Consider the following 16,273-nt stretch of genomic DNA (forward strand, 5'->3'; position numbering starts at 1 on the left):
ATGAGTTTATTTCCTGGCTGATAGGATAGTGAAAACTGAGCACTGACACATATAAAGCAGATCTTTTTATCAGATGTACACAACTAATACTGAGACTTTCAAAGATGGGGAGAGAAGAGAAAGAAGCCCATAAAGGTAACCTCAAATTCTACTGAAGAGTATTACCATACTTTTAACACTTCATGTTCCAAAGGAGTGGAGAAAGTTCTAAAATAAAAGTCTCCCACTCTCTGGAGAACATCATTAGCCCATCACCTCCTGACCCAGTGCCAGCATGGGGATAGAAGCGTTCCAGAGATGTTTCTTTAAAATCCTTCTTCATACACAAACACATACTCAAAAATCCTACCATGTATCAATGCTTATCTGAACACCAAACCAACAGGTATTTTTCTTAAGTGGGGACGTTGCAGTAGCATTAGCTAAAATCCAAGCAAATATATAGTTTATTTATAAGCCACAACTATCTACAATGATGAAACCAACCAGAAGAGGACAAAAGTTTGATTGCTGTGGGCAAAGCAAATTTAAAGTAAATCACAATGATGTGGCCTGTTAGAAAATCAAATTGAGAAAACATTTAAGGCTGCATATTTCAAAAAGCCAAGGATAGGTGAGAGACTACCTGGTATATGAGTGTTGAATGGGATAAATGTGACTGTTTTCTATGCATTATGTCGAGGTCAATTTGTTTGTCATCCAACAGTGTCATTAAAGAGCAAAAAATATGGGTTAGACGTGAAAAGCTAATGGCAGAAAGTACTGGCCACTGATCTGCAGCAGTGCAGACCTTTCCCCTGCATTTTCCCCTTTACAATTGAAACTGCCAAGTCATTATTAATTAACATTATTGTAATCATAATTCCTGCCTTTTGCACATTCATCATCATTATGCAGCTAATGTGGAGTTTTCTCCTTAAACCTTTCCCATATGTCAAGTCAATCTCCCCAGACTCTTAATTATTTTAATGTTGATCTCGGAATTCCTTCCAGTTTGCAACAGATTTGTGGTTTAATTTGATTTGAAAAATATTCAGAGCTGCCAGCATTCAAAAGAATTAACATTTCAGGTGTCACTCAACTTGCTACCACCATGCTTCCTGGTAATTGATGTGGAAGTAATTATCAGACTTCAGTTTACAGTGAGACTGTAGACTTCAGAAAGAGAAGAAATTAAATGTTGCTGAATGCATTGACACCATTTTTAGAAAAATGTTAGAAAAAATCTCTGATACTCGTAAAGGCTTAGATGGGCTGGGGCAGAGGAAGAGGGAGGCCTAGCAAGGTCCAGCTAGAAACACCTACTTAAAGCCCAGTGAATTCAGCATATCTTTTGTTGCCTTGAGTAGGCCTTCCACATGGCAAAGTCAAAAAAATAAAGACCAAAGCCATTCATCCGTTCCACTCAGTCGTTTTACTTCTAAAGGAGTACTTCATCCCCCCACCTTTTTAGACTCTGAAGAACAAACCCTGCAAATATTCCCACCACAATCATAGAATGCTATAGAAAAACTCTCCTCAATTTTCTTTAGAAGTCAGAAAACAAACCTAGTAGCACAAACATGATGGTACCAGGTTGTAGCACACAATAACAGCCTCACAGACTTAGATTCTCCACCTATTTTGCCATTTCCTTTGGCTTCTAAGCTATTTCTTTCTAAAAGCAAACAGTAGCAAAAAAAAAAAAACAGCATGAGTTGGCTTAAGTGAAAATAAAAAGAAAGGACAACACTGTCTGGAATAGATTCAGCAAAATGATTATGAAAAAAAGTTACAAAGTCTGATGCAATTAAAATATGTATGTGAGCACCTAGCTCCACACGTGGGGGTGGTCTCAGCACTGCCATGGGAAAGGACATGTCTGCTCACGTGGCTGGGCCATGCTTGGAAGAAGTGGGCCACGATTTGCAACATGCCTGATATGCTTTTAATAATTAATCAGTTAAGAATTCACATGTATTTGCTGCCAAAGTACAGTGCAATTGTAAAACCTCAGTGCTGTCAGGGTACATAGCTGTAGATCACTCCTCCTTCTCAAAATAAAAGATGAGAGAAAAATAATTAAAAAAAGAAATACAGAATAGATAATTTACTAAGCTCCATAGATGACAAAATGTACAAATATTAACTCAAAGAATCTGGTTTATATACTAACACAGTCCATACTTCATATGTCCATTTTACATTCAGTCATTTACCATCCTACCTAGACCACACGCACAGGGAGAGTCAACTGAAGACACCATCCTAGGATACTTATGGAGAGCCCAACACCTCCCTCTCCAGTCCCATTAAATGTGAAACATATAAGAGCCCCTGGGGAGGAATTCTCTGGGTGGTTAACATGAGCTGCGCTAGCTTCCCCACATCACCTTGTGACTCCCACCCACAGGAGAGGCTGAGCACATCACCCACACTTCCATCACTTTTACACTGACTGGAAAGCCAAAACAAAACAAAAGAAAAAAAAAAGAAAAGAAAGTGTCCCATGAGCTTGCATAGAAACAGCTTTAAAAATCATCTGGGGCTCAGAAAATCCATGGCTTCTCCAGCCCACAGCATGCATCTTAATATGATCTACGGAGGATGCACTAAATCTCACAGGGTCTTTCTTCTGTTCCGTTTATGATGGGTTACTTAGACGGGTGAGTGGTCCCGAGGCAGGAAACTTAAAACAGCCTAAATGTGATTTACTCAGCCTAAATGTGATTAACCATCCACTGTGGTAATCAGAATTCCTCACTGTTAGAGCAAGTGTGAGGAAAAAGTGTTCTCATCTCTCATCTTCTAACTTCTCCCTTTTCCATTAAAAAAAAAAACATAATAAAATGGTGCAGGAAAGGGTATGTATTGTGCTGTTCAGAGCTCTGCTACCAGCTGTGGATTACACAGCAGCCTGAAAGACTGGACGTAACACTGGCTACATCCTTGAGTCTAGAAGGAAAACTCTTTTTTCCAGCCAGGAAAACAGCCCATGCATTTTTGTAACCCCAGGCAGAGGAAGCACATAAGTGTTACTATACCAGAAACATACTAAGACATTTAGATTTAATTGTACCTAATAGTGATGGTGTAGCAAACTGCTACACATAGAAAACTACCCCAGCAGAGACTCGTGCCTTTTTCTGCCCCCCTTTCTTCAGCTAAACACCATTACATTTCAGGTTCTGTGAAGCAAAGTGGAAAGGGAATGAGATGATACCAATGCAGGGAAAGCATGGTAGCCCAGGGCATATTTTTTATGCCTTTAATTTGCAGTTTGTGCACCCATCTGGCATATGGGTGCAGATTAGGACTCATCTACCCTTCTCATACCTATGATTGATTTCTGAACATAAAAATCAGTCACGAACAGAATTCTGTGTAAATATGGTTGTGACTAACTCAATCTAACCCTGTGAATCTTGCTTCCAAGATGAATACAAATAACAAAATCTGAAATTGATGTCTTCATTACATCCTTTGTTGTGAAAATAAAAACATCATTCAGATCTATTGTAAACCTTGCAATAAACATGCCAAGAAGAAACAGACTGGAGCTGCTTTGGAAGCAACTACATGCTGTCTAAATCAGTCTTTTGTGCCCAGGACTCTGACACAGATAGATAGCACAGATTTCTTTTGAAATGTCTCATACAAGAGAAAAACTCTTCAATGTCACTGATTTTATGTCTCTTTTCTATTTTGATCAATGACTGATAAATTATATATGTGTGCATAGAATGGAACAATAAGACGTTTTACATTAGTCTGCCAGCAAACTGTGTGGATATCACTCACATCATAACCTGCCTAATCAAGGTTCAGGTATAATTTTTCAACATCTCCTTCTTGTGCTTCAGCTATCCTGTGCAAACAATGACATATTACTGCCAAGCCCCAGAACATTTTTTTGCTGCTTACTAACATTCCCAAGGATGCGCTTCCAGAGCTGCTGGTCTAGCTTACAGTAAGTAAGTCAGCTATTTTATGCACAGCTATGGTTCCATAACTGGACTTGATTACACAGCATAGCAAAGAACAGTGTGACCTGAAATACACTTTAAAAATTTAACATTTAGTAACACACGGGGTCAGTTGGTGCTTATTTGCCTTATTCTTGTTACTCCTGAACTGGATTAAAAATCTTCCTCTTCTTCAGATTCATTGGTATTTCTGCCAGCAAGTTAAACCCAGAACTGTCAATGAGGCAAACAGAGGTTTCCCAAGAACTTTAAATTCTGCAGAAGACAAAAAAAGGGTTGAATAGCTAAATTTAGTTCCAAACACTGGCAAAAACCAAAGTGCATTGGACCTCCTGTACATGAGTACTGAGAGACTTGAACAGAATTGCATACTATATAACCGCAACAACGGAAATTCAGGAGCCTTCGGTTGTTTTTGTGGCATGCTTGCTGTGGCAAAGTGCCCCTAAAATACTCAGGATTGCCTCTGCACACAAGAGATGTCCCTGTGAGGCTTCTGCAGCATGGTTCTCATGAGTAGTTGGCCAGAGGCATCTTTACACAACCCTTCCGCAGAAGCTGAAAACTGATGCTATCAAAGCCGATGCTTCCAGCTACCTTGAGGAAAACAGAAAAGAGCAATGCAACAGTGATGTCCTACAATACCCACTTTTTGAACAAATTACATAAAACAGAATCTGTCCAATGGTATAAATGTAAACATATTTTGCATATCAGTATTTGAATTGGTTTTTAAATACCATTTCTTTTACAGACATCCTTCCCACTTTTCATTTTTGCCAGATGTAAACACCAGTTTTTTCTATGAACTATGGAATACATCAACTATTCTGTGCAGCTTCTACAATAAATCCAATTATTAGGACAAAAAAAAAAAAGAGTATGAAAAGCCCAGAAAATTCTGTTACGGACAGTGCACAGCCTTACTTTCACAGATATGCCAACTTAAACACAGTATTCTTCACAAACCCTTTCAAAAATATCTCCTTAATTTGCAGAGCTCTGTCTCTTTGGTCTATCATGACTGCTTTTCTCCTTACTGTCTTGCTTTTCTGCTAGACAAAAAGGCTTGGTTTATGCCCTTAACTTCAAGAACTAGTACCGTGATAGCAAGAAAATTGAGCTTAACCAAAATAATTCCCAGCTGTAGTGAATACGCTGTGAACTCGCAATGAACAGTGAGGCATGGTGGGCATGCACAAGAGGTATCTTGATTCTCAAAGTGCAAAGATTTCTATTTGCTGCTTTCTAAAATCATAAAAGGCAGATTAAACTGATAGAGCAAATGCAAAGTTGCCTGAGACAGGCTGAGATCCCTAAACACACTTCACTGGCCTTGATTCTGTGTTTGGAAAATACTTTTCTCTCTCAAGTCCTAGGTATCATTTGTTTAGCTGAAAGTCATTAAGGCTCCACTTCAATTAGAAATAAACAAACAAGCAAAAAAAAAAAAGACAATAAAGGGAAGTATAATGTTTTTTTCTTGTAAAAAACTTGCTTTAAAATACCACAGCATGCTGTAAGATAAAAATCATGCATATAAAAAGTCAGCTATACCCAAGTATAACAGCCTAGATTAAACCTCTTGGTCTGACTACAGGACAGGAAAGTACTGTCATTAGCATCATTCTCCCTCCCACTGTTATTTTCTTAGAATCATGGAATGGTTTGGGCTGGAAAGGACCTTAAGATCACCTAGTTCCAACCACCCTGCCATTGGCGGGGACACCTCACATTAGATGATGTCACCCAAGGCTGTGTCCAACCTGGCCTTGAACATTGTCACAAATGGACCATTCACAACTTCCTTGGACAACCCGTTCCATTGCCTCACCACCCTCACAGTAAAGAATTTTTTCCTCATCTCTAACTTGAACTTCCCCTGTTTAAGTTTGAACCCATTACCCCTTGTCTTATAACCACAGCCCCTTGTCCTGGGTTCAGCAGTAGCAGTCATTTTTCTCCTCCTTGGTAGCTGGTGCAGTGCAGTGCTGTGTTTTGACTTTCGGCCTGGGAGCAGAGCTGATAACACTGATGTTTTGGTTTGGCCAAGGACTTTGTGAGCCTCATGCTCTGCCAGGGAGGAGGGGAAGCCGAGAGAAAGCAGAGACAGGACACCTGACCCAAGCTAGCAAAAGAGGAGAGGTATTCCATACCACGTCATGCCCCAGATGTAACTGGGAGTGCCCCAGAAATTCTGGTAGACTGCAGGGTTGGAGGAGGTATCGGTCGGTGCTTGGTTGGGCTGGGGGGGGCGAGTTATCGGTTGGCTGGTGGTGAGGTGTTGTATTCTGTTCCCTTGTTATTTCCTTTATCATTGTTATTATTGGTGGTAGCAGTAGTGATTTGTGTTATACCTTAGTTACTAAACTGTTCTTATCTCAACCCGTGGGAGTTGCATTCTTTTTGATTCTCCTCTCAGTCCCTCCGGGAGTAGGGGGAGGGAAAGAAGGGGGGGGGGTGAGTGAATGAGCTGTCTGGCTGGGTTTAAACCACGAAGAATCCCTCTGTGGCATCTTTTTAGGTTGCCTTAGGATACTGGAGATCTCCATGCAGCCTTCTCTTCTCCATGCTGAGTAGACCCAATTTATTTAGCCTGTCCTTGTATGGGAGGTGTTCCAGCACCCTTATCATCCTCACGGCCCTCCTCTAGACTTGCTCCAACAACTCCATTCTTATTTTGCACTGATTTATTAACATACACATTTTTCAGCAATGTTCTGTAAACATGGTCAGTGTTTCTACTGCACAGAACTTTTCCCTGATTCTCAGAACAGAGCAAGTTTCTTAAACAGAGAGGATGCTAAGCAATCTAGTAGTTCAGAACTTCCATAGACTCCCTGTTAAGAGCCGCACTGACATACCCTCCCTACTGCTGTTCACTTTACCTTTTTGATTTATATCTGGGCAAATGGATGCACATGAAATTTTCCAAGATCAGGAGCCTTAATAGATGGCAAAACCAGCAAAGAGCAAAGCATATGCTGAGGAGTAAAAAACCTATGGCAGTCTTCTATACAGATATATACACTTGCCACCTGCTTTAATACAAGTGCGATAAGGTAAATGCTCTCAGTGTCGCTCAGACAAATTAAAACAAGCACAAAATGCCATTTACTAATCAAAGCACAACTTTAAACGTATACTGTGTTTCCTTCAATCTTTAAAACATAATTGACCTTTCACTCACTAGTTGTTAAATGGAAATATCATACAAGCGTCTCATAAGTCTACTCACACTTCAATAACTGACCAGTGCCTCCACCAGAGGTCCTTACACTAGTCAAGAACCAGAAAAAAAAAAAAAAGCAGTTATTTTGTGACATATACACTGATGTGAGGTTGCCGTTCGTGGAAATGCTACCAACCAATAGGCACTCCATGCCCCTCAGTGTCCAAAATTCACTGTAATTTAACTCCAGAAAAGCTCCATGTCCCAAATGACAGCGAGTGGTCTTGCTCAGACACAGAGAGTGACTGCATAATTTACAGCTCATCTAGCCTAGTTAAGTCTTAAGATTGAAATCTTATGAAACTATTTTGCTGCCTTTTGCATTAACTTTTCCCACCTTGATGAAGGGAAAGCTGGAAAAGAAATCATTTGTTTTGCCACCCATCAGGCTGATTTCACAGGAAACTATTATTTACAAATGTGAAGCCAAACTCAGTTTGCAATGTGATATCTGTAATGGATTTCCAACAAGTTTTACACCAGTTTGACAGTCCAGATATCCTGAACTACACTGAATTTCACAACAGTACCTTCCAGCAACTCCAAGGAATGCAATGTGCAGAGTAGCACGAAATACCTTTATTTATAGGCACCAAATGCCCTCGTGAAGTTGCTTGCCATGGTTTATCATTTCCAGAGTTCAATCAGAACAGCTAGTTAAGGGAAGCAAAGCAGAAAAAGTATCACAGTGATTTAGATAAAGTCAGTCCCAAAATAATCCCAACATTCGCACTCAATAGGTAGTGAAACAACTGCTTTACTCAGCTGAGAGTAAAGTGACCAGAAAGATACTGGTTGCTTCAGAAAGAACATGCTGCAAGCAGCCAATAACTTGCTCCTTCAAGAACTGGACTGCAGGAAAATAGTGCTCACCAGTGTATATGTGGTGAATGTCAAGTACAGGTAACACAGTAGGCACAAAAATCACACATAATGTGGTTTCAAATCCATCTCCCCAAGTGCTGTGCATGTTTGGGCAAGCAAATTGCGCCGGCTTATGAAGAAGCTGTTTCTGTAGCAAGACATACCATTGATGCTCAAAAATGCCAAGACATAATGAACAAAATTCAATAAATTTAGAAATTAACTTCACAGTGCTATCTCCACGTTCTGAATACTCTCATTCATTTATAATCAGCTTCACTGATAATATGAACTCCAAGCAAGTTTTACTGAATAAATATATCCTCTTATGGAAAGAGCTAATGCATTCCCCTGTGCACAGAAATTAGTGGTATTATTTTGTTCACATACATTTTTCTTCACTGAATGTGCCACATCTTTGAATCATATTCGCTTTATCTGTCTAGTAGGAAAAAACACATTCCTGCTAGGAACACATACAGTCAGCCTGGCTCTGATAAGGAAGGCTGCTTTAAATGTCCAGCATTCATTCCATAACCCTACAATATCTTGCAATAAAAGAAGACTAGAAGACAGAAAATCAGTATGAACCCAACACCTCCTCTACAGCATCCACTGGCAGCAGAACAAAAAGGGGAGATCCAGAGATAAGTCTGACCATGTTGTCCAGAGGCTCAAGGCAGGCAGAGCTCCTGCTCTCTGAACTCAGGATTCAGCTGGGGAGCCTCCCCAGTGAGAGACAGTTCAAATGAGGAAACCACCACTTCTAATATGCATCAAATTGAATGCTGTCAAAAGTTTTCAGAAGAGTAATCATATTCCAAGTGAAGTTATACTTGTGTGTCACATGAAAACTCAGTAACCCATTGCATTATTTCTGCTTTCTTATTTTTCCCTTCAGACTCCTCCTCCCTTCACCTTTTCCATCAACAGCCAGAACCATGCAGACATATGAGACCACCCAGACAGCCTTACAATTTCAGGAAAACAATACAACATATTAGCATGTTACAGTGCACTGTATCCTTGTAATTATTTTGGTGTTTATACTGTTTAACATTTCATGTAGACATTCTGTGGCTCTAACAAAGATTAACTTTAGAAGAATCCCACCAGTGCTTGCATATACCATCATCTTGTTGTTTCATTTCACAAATGCGCAGATCTTACCTGTACATGAATAATCATCAATGCGTATATATCCAGTTTTGCAGATGCACATGAAGGATCCTGGAGTATTTACACACATGGTATTCTCACGGCAGTAATGCCGTCCTTCAGCACATTCATCAATATCTGTCAGTAAGGCAAAGAGAAACACGAGTCAAATTCAGCAGCATTCTTCACAGTCTCAATACACTGCTATTCACTTCCGCCAGTAGTGGTTTAGACTAAAAAGTTACTTAAACAGCAATGCATTTTGGCAAATTTCTTTGTTTTCTCCATAGAACCTGTTTGAAGTGTTTAAACAATAGAATTAACATGAGCTTTCTGTGCACAGCTGTGAGTGGAGTTACAAAGAAGATTATATTGGCTTACATCTTTCCTTTTGAAGTGCCTATGATGTTATTTCTATGATTTAAATAAGAACAAAAAAACCTGGGGTCCTGAACAGCAGACCAACTGCCTCAGCACTGCAATGTCATCCATCATTGTACCTGTATAGTCACTGCAGTCATCAGTATACAAACACACTATTATATGCATAGTATATGCCTTTGATCTAACAGGTATCATTTGGGAAGAAACTCTAAGGAACATATTAAAACCTGAAGAGACACCTGAACTTATAATAAGCTTCTCTTGGAACTCTAAAGTAGCAAACTGGTAAATTTACTATATATAAACACATAAATCTATGTCTGTACGTATCAACATACATATGCATATCGGTACATATACACACATATCTGAAAGGAACCTGAAAGAACCTAATTTATATGAAGAACTGCTCTGACAGAAAAAATTGCAGCTTGATAAAATACTCGTTGGGGTGGAACACCTGCTGCAGTACAAAGTCATAGAGCAAACTCCAGACATAAATCACTGTAGGTAAGGAATTCAAAACCTGTTTGGTTCTGTTACTCTCTTGGGCTGCAAAATTAGATGCATTTCCTGTAGCAGGTTATATATCAATGATAAGACAGAGAAAACACCACAAATAACAAAAAAAAAAACAAACAAACCAACAAAACCCCCTGCATATGATTATTATGTTGTAAAGAAGAAAGCTATATCAATTTGGTAGTGCTTAGTAGCAGGCTCTTTCTGTAATACCGATGATAAAGACAGCATTTCTGAGGTGCTCTGCACATCTACTTATATTGTCATGCAGTGTGCCACTGAACCTTGGTACAAAAATATATTAAAAGTCAAAAAGGTGGATTGTTGGCTTCTTTATTTGTCTGGCTTTTTCTTTCCTGCTCATCAGTTTTTATTTCCTCCCTGTTTTCAGTGATGTTTACAGCTTCCAGAGTTGAAAATAAAACACCTGGATGGAAAACTGTTCCAGAGCCTGGTGACTGTTCAAAATAATAGACTGGATGTATAAACTCAAATTAAGGTTGACTTCTTAATGCTGTGATGCTAAATGTCAACAGTGTTAACTCCTGTACTTCTGTTTAGGTCATAAGCTTGTCTGCCATTTCTTCCTCTCTTCCCAATGTCTTTAAATCAATAGCTACTTGACAGCTGTACTCATTGCCTGCTTATCTGCTTTCCTTTATATTTCCAGAATAAAATTTGCCTTTCAGTACAAAACAATGAGATACACTGAATGTTAGCAATTCCACAGAAATTTCCTAATTTCATTCAGTTTTGAAAAAGCTTCTATTTCCCCGGTTTCTCTGTCCAGTGCAACTGTTCTGCTGGATTTTGCTGGAGAAGCTGTGGGCACTTGGCTACGAACAATGAAGGTGTCCACTCACTGAGCGAATGCTCAGGGTGGAGAGCCCAGTCCACTTTGCACAAATTCAGTTCCTTTGAGTTTCAATATACTTCAGCTGGTTTCCTTCCCTTCTTTTCCCTATAAGCTCTGCTGGCATGGAAGAATCATAGCTTTAGCAGGGTGCTGGCTCAGAAAAGTTAATTTTAAAACTTACCTATACCAATAAACGTCTATTTACAGTGGGCACAGTGAGCATACTAAGGCTCAAATCACATTTTGTGAGAGCCATCTCCGAAAGCAAAAAAAAAGTGAAGCTATCACAAGACTACCACAGAGGCAGCTGGTTTTGCACAGAAAGTGGGAAATGGCACAGATCTCCTGATGCACAGATGTTCTGTAGAAACATAAATGCAGAGTTCACAAAAGCAGCCAGCAGTTACAACATACGCCTCAGCTACTAGCACAGACTTGTGTCTTTCATAATTCTAGTTCACAACTCCATATTAAATTAATGGTGTTGATTTGTATTTATATAACAACATCAGTTTTCCAGTAAATTAGAGACCTTATGTTCTCGATGTCAACAGACTGCCTAGGAGCCAGCACTCTCAGAAAATTCTACTTAAAGATCCAAAGCCTCAAAAGCATTAAATAGAACTTTCTGAAAACTATATCAATTATTTGCCTTGGCATGTAAATACCCACAGGAGACCCAAAATGCTAATGGTTTTCATTTTGCAATGAAAAACTTAAAGCCAGAGCCACTTTTATTCAAACCTCCTAATTCAGAAGTGTTCAAAATAAAAGCTTTCATTTTGCCAACATACCACACATTGAGATTTTGCAAAATGTTTTATTTTTAGCTCACTTTATTTCAAACCCTCGCTTTTTCAATTGTTACAAAAAACAACCAACCAGAAACAAAAAAATCCCACAAACAAGACACCGCAACCGATCAGATGACCTTTGAAGTGTTTCATTTGAACAAATCTGATAATATTTTTTCTCAAACTGATTTGCAAAGACATTTTCCACAGTTTTTAAACCCTCACGGGAAATCAGAACTCTTTCCCACCCAGCTCTCTAGAAAGGCTACATAGAATGCAAAGGAAATAAGGTGATTATTACCGCTACTGTCACATTATTATATTACATTGGCACCTAAAGACCTTAATCAAGCATTCAAAACTCCCCTGCTCTACACTGTGGATGCACAGTTGATAAGCTGCTTTTACAAACAGTCTGCAACTTTTGCAATAAATCATATTGCCACTGGACACAAAAGATAATTAATACAAAAAGCGTAAAGTAGCAGTCAAATGACAACTAGTCATACGACATCAAGTACACTATGTGAATCCATTCCCTCCTTAGCACTCCATATGCAAGCTTTGTATACATTATGTTAAGGTATTACACATCAAGGAAGACTGAACTGGGGCAAGGAAAAAGCCCAACATCTGTTCTCTTTCAAAGCTACCAAAACAGAAGCCTTTTCATCCTGCTTACTGGTTGAAACACTGGTGTAGCTTTTTATCCACCTTCAGATACAAACGCACTAACTACAACAGAAAACCTGATGCATTTCAATATCTAAGGAAGACTACAACATTTATCTTCATTTTCTCCTGCCAAAAAGCCTAGTTAGCATATTAATGCACATTAATGTCTTACTGTTTAGTCAGTAAGATGCTAAAATCAGTTCAATAGGATGAATGCACCACTCCAATGGCTCTACGCAGTCAACAATAAAGACTTGTGTGCTTGAAGTTTGTGATGTGATACTGAGCCACCAGCTGTGATGTACAGACAACAATGTAGTCATGGAGATCATCAACCTGCTTTATTCCCAGTGGAACAGACAAAAGAGGCATCTCTGGGAAAATTGGTTAGTGCAAAAGTGTTTGGAATCTGCACTTCAATGATTTATTTATACTTGCAAAAACATCAAAACTGAAAAGTCTTCCTTTATCCCCTCAAGCACTCAAACAAAATTTATGCAAAACATATAACCCAGGAAAAGTTTCCCTCTACCCCTTCCTCCTGCACCTTAGTGAGTTTGCTTCCCTAGAGTGAAATTCACAGTTATGTTTTACAATCCCATTAGTAAGAAAAGATCTTGACCTGCAATCTACACATCATTGTTGACCAAAGCCTCATGCTAACAAAAAAGCTTCTCCTTCAGCCTCACTATCCATCATTGCCTTTATCCACCACAAAAGCCTGCCAGAACAAATGAGTCTGGTACTAAGTCAGTAAATCTGGGCTGTAAAGAAAGGAGGCCGTTTCCAGAACTATATGGATAGTGTCCTGCCTCCATCCATTTCCTTTAAAACTCAATGGTATCTAACATCAGTGATCTCCCTGATCACACTTAACAGTGGCATATGGTGAGCAGGGAGATGCTCTTGCAGGATTTTTGCAATAAATTATATTAAATACCTAAGAAGAGAGCAAACAGGAGCATAAAAAGCTTTATTTATAAATAAATATTTAATAAATGCCTGAACAAACGTAGAGCAGATTAGGCCTACAACTTCAAAACAAAACAAAACATAAAACCCCACATTTTTTATGTTAATGAAAGGTTCTGTCTTCACAGCCTTTAAATATGAAGCCCTATATTTACCCACTGAAGATGTTAATGGTTTTCCACCTGTCCCACACAACATCACCAGCAAACTTCCATCCTGACCCGAGGGCTTTACTGCTAAGAGCAAGGGCTTCATTTACCCATCATTCCTGTGAATCTTGGGCCTCTCTACTGGGAATCCCAAGGATGGATGCCAGTTAACAGTTGCTGTCATAAAGGATCTTCAGGCCCTTATTTTTATTTACTGACCTGACTCACACAGAAATAGACATGCTGGGAAAGGTTGAGACTTTCTCATCTGGTCCCTGATCTGAAGGGCATCACAAAATCAGCAGATGTTGTTCATTCATTAGGGGAATGAAAGAGTCACAAACAGTGACCGATCACAGCAACCAATGCAGTTGAAAAAGGTAAACATGGATTGAAAAGAAACACAACCTGTCCTGGACAGTGTCACAAAGGAAAAGAAGTTCTGTCCTTTTTCTTTCTGTTTTCTCTCTAGTGGCAATAGCCCTTCTTTTCTCACCTTCCTCTGACATCAAGCTTCTCTGCCATTTTCCTTCCTCACCCACTTTCTACCTGAGTAAGTTTGGTCCTCCCTCCAACCTTCCTCACCTTGTCTCTCTACCCGTCTTCAACCCATCTCCTCAACAGCTCCTCCTCCTCAAATAAAAGGGTAGACTATAACATTGATAACCATGATAACTGGCTTACCCATCTGTGAAAGTATTGGGTTTTTTTCCTTTCACCACCAAACACCTTAATTCATCCTCAGATTCTTCCTTCCCAGTTGCTCAAGTGTTTAGCTCATTAAAACTCCCCAGACTATTGGTCCAGTAAGAACGGAGTAAGTAGGCTCTCTCCCACTTCCCTGACCATATTTCCAAGCTCATATTCTCTCCATACTCTTCATTTCCAGCTACAGTGTGGTTTCAGTGCATCAAGTGCTTTAATTTCCACATTATCTTCCTATGCATCTGCTCTTGCCTATACCCTTTCTTATTTCCTAAGAGGATAAAATATGTCCAGGCACTGGCACAGCCCTCACTCCTTCTCTTCCCACTACTATTTCTAGGCTTTCCATCACTAGGCAAGCCTAGGGTTTAACTACTACTGCTACTCCAGTCAGTCACAAACCAGTCACTGCACTTTTGTTTTGCTTTGCTCTCTTAAATCAAGTTCAGCAGTTTTTCCAACCGACGTATTCCACAAAGGATGTTAGCAGCAACTTCACTCAAAATTGTGTATTTGCTCTGAATCTTCTGCACCATTTATTCCAGCTGACTGCACCACCATAGTTGTCAGCATCACTCATACCCTCTATAGATAATCTTTGACTTTCTTCTCTTGATATATATATATAGCCCTGTGCCTTTAGTGCTACCAATTACCAATAGCCAGTAAAAGCCTAGTTCCAACAGTAAAATTACCGAGTGGTCATATGTATATGATCTACTTCTGAAACTGGGGGAGGTTTAGTTGTTTGGGGGTATTATTTTTGCCTACCTTTCTGTAGTTGTGTATCCCTCCTCCCTGAAAAGAGAAAAGCACTAAAGACTAATGAATCATAACATAGCTAACCTTGTGCACCTACAGCAAGAATACACCCCATGTATTGAGTTAAAACATACAAAAATAACCTCAAGCATATACAAAGAGCAAGGAGAAAAAATAAAATAACCTTCAACCATGTGCTCTCAGAAAAGAATTTGGGCCACTAACAACTCACTGTAGCAATGCATAGGGATGGAAGAGAAAATGGGCAGCTACACGTGTCTATTGATTTTTATTGAATTACTAATGGACCTTAAGAAAAACTGGGTGAGTTGCATTATAAGTGTTAGCACCATTGTAGTTGAGATAATAAGAGGTTGTTAGATCTTGACTAGACTCCTAAGCATGAATTAGACTAAAAATAAATTATAATTATTGGATCTTCTCACAAGGTGTGTTTTTTCCTTGCCTATAGCTAAACTGCATAGGTAACACATACACAGATTATACACATCCTGGTGCTTGTCCCTTCACTTTATTTTAAATCTCTGATCTTTGCTTAAGTTTGTGATTTCTCTGTCCATCTCCTGCAGTCTGAGAGGGGGCTACTGGGACACAAAATACTCTTAAAATAAAAGCAAAGTCACTCAAGGTCTACATTCCTTGACAGAAGCTCTATATAGCTTTGAAAGGATGCAATACAACATTACAGCACTTCAAAAATATCATTTTTTAACAGTACAAAGAGCTGTTTTTATTTCAGCTTGCCCCAGTTTTTGGAAAGGAAGACAGATTGTTGAGATAAAACTGTCCTTGTTAAACATGCAGCAGGAGATACTGTTCAACAGCTACCCATGCAAGTGAGACTCTTGGAGGAAAATAAAATCTTCATCTCAGTCTCATGAAAACATCACTGGACACCACATACATTACATAGTTTATATATATATATATATATATATATATATAAAATATAAATATATATATATATATAAAAACTTAGGAAATTTTTGCAAACAAATATTGCTTGCCATCATGTAATGTTTTATTTGGCAAACCGCATCTTCTTACTACTTAATATCTTATAATTAATGCATATGGTAGTGTATACATGATAAAACAAGTAATTATATATAGCTATCTGTCAGACATGAAAGCATCCTGGGGCGCCTTTCCTTAGGCACCAAATAACTAGTGTGATGTACCGGCATACTGAGAATAAAAAGGATGTTGTATAT

The 16,273-nt window shown here is 39.0% G+C and overlaps 1 protein-coding gene across 1 annotated transcript in view; it reads right to left on the reverse strand.

Annotated features, from left to right (window-relative positions):
* The window catches only part of NELL2 (neural EGFL like 2), a 155,167-nt gene that overhangs the window by 62,653 nt on the left and 76,241 nt on the right, over positions 1-16,273 (reverse strand). Inside the window, exon 13 of the mRNA XM_062612647.1 lies at positions 9,232-9,357. Within this exon, the coding sequence (XP_062468631.1) occupies positions 9,232-9,357 (126 nt within the window). The remainder of the gene's footprint in view (positions 1-9,231; positions 9,358-16,273) is intronic.

The sequence above is a fragment of the Pezoporus occidentalis genome, unplaced genomic scaffold (assembly GCF_034315485.1).
Source record: "Pezoporus occidentalis ecotype Australia unplaced genomic scaffold, CSIRO_AGI_Poc_V1 ctg100, whole genome shotgun sequence".
NCBI classification, from domain to species: Eukaryota; Metazoa; Chordata; class Aves; order Psittaciformes; family Psittacidae; genus Pezoporus; species Pezoporus occidentalis.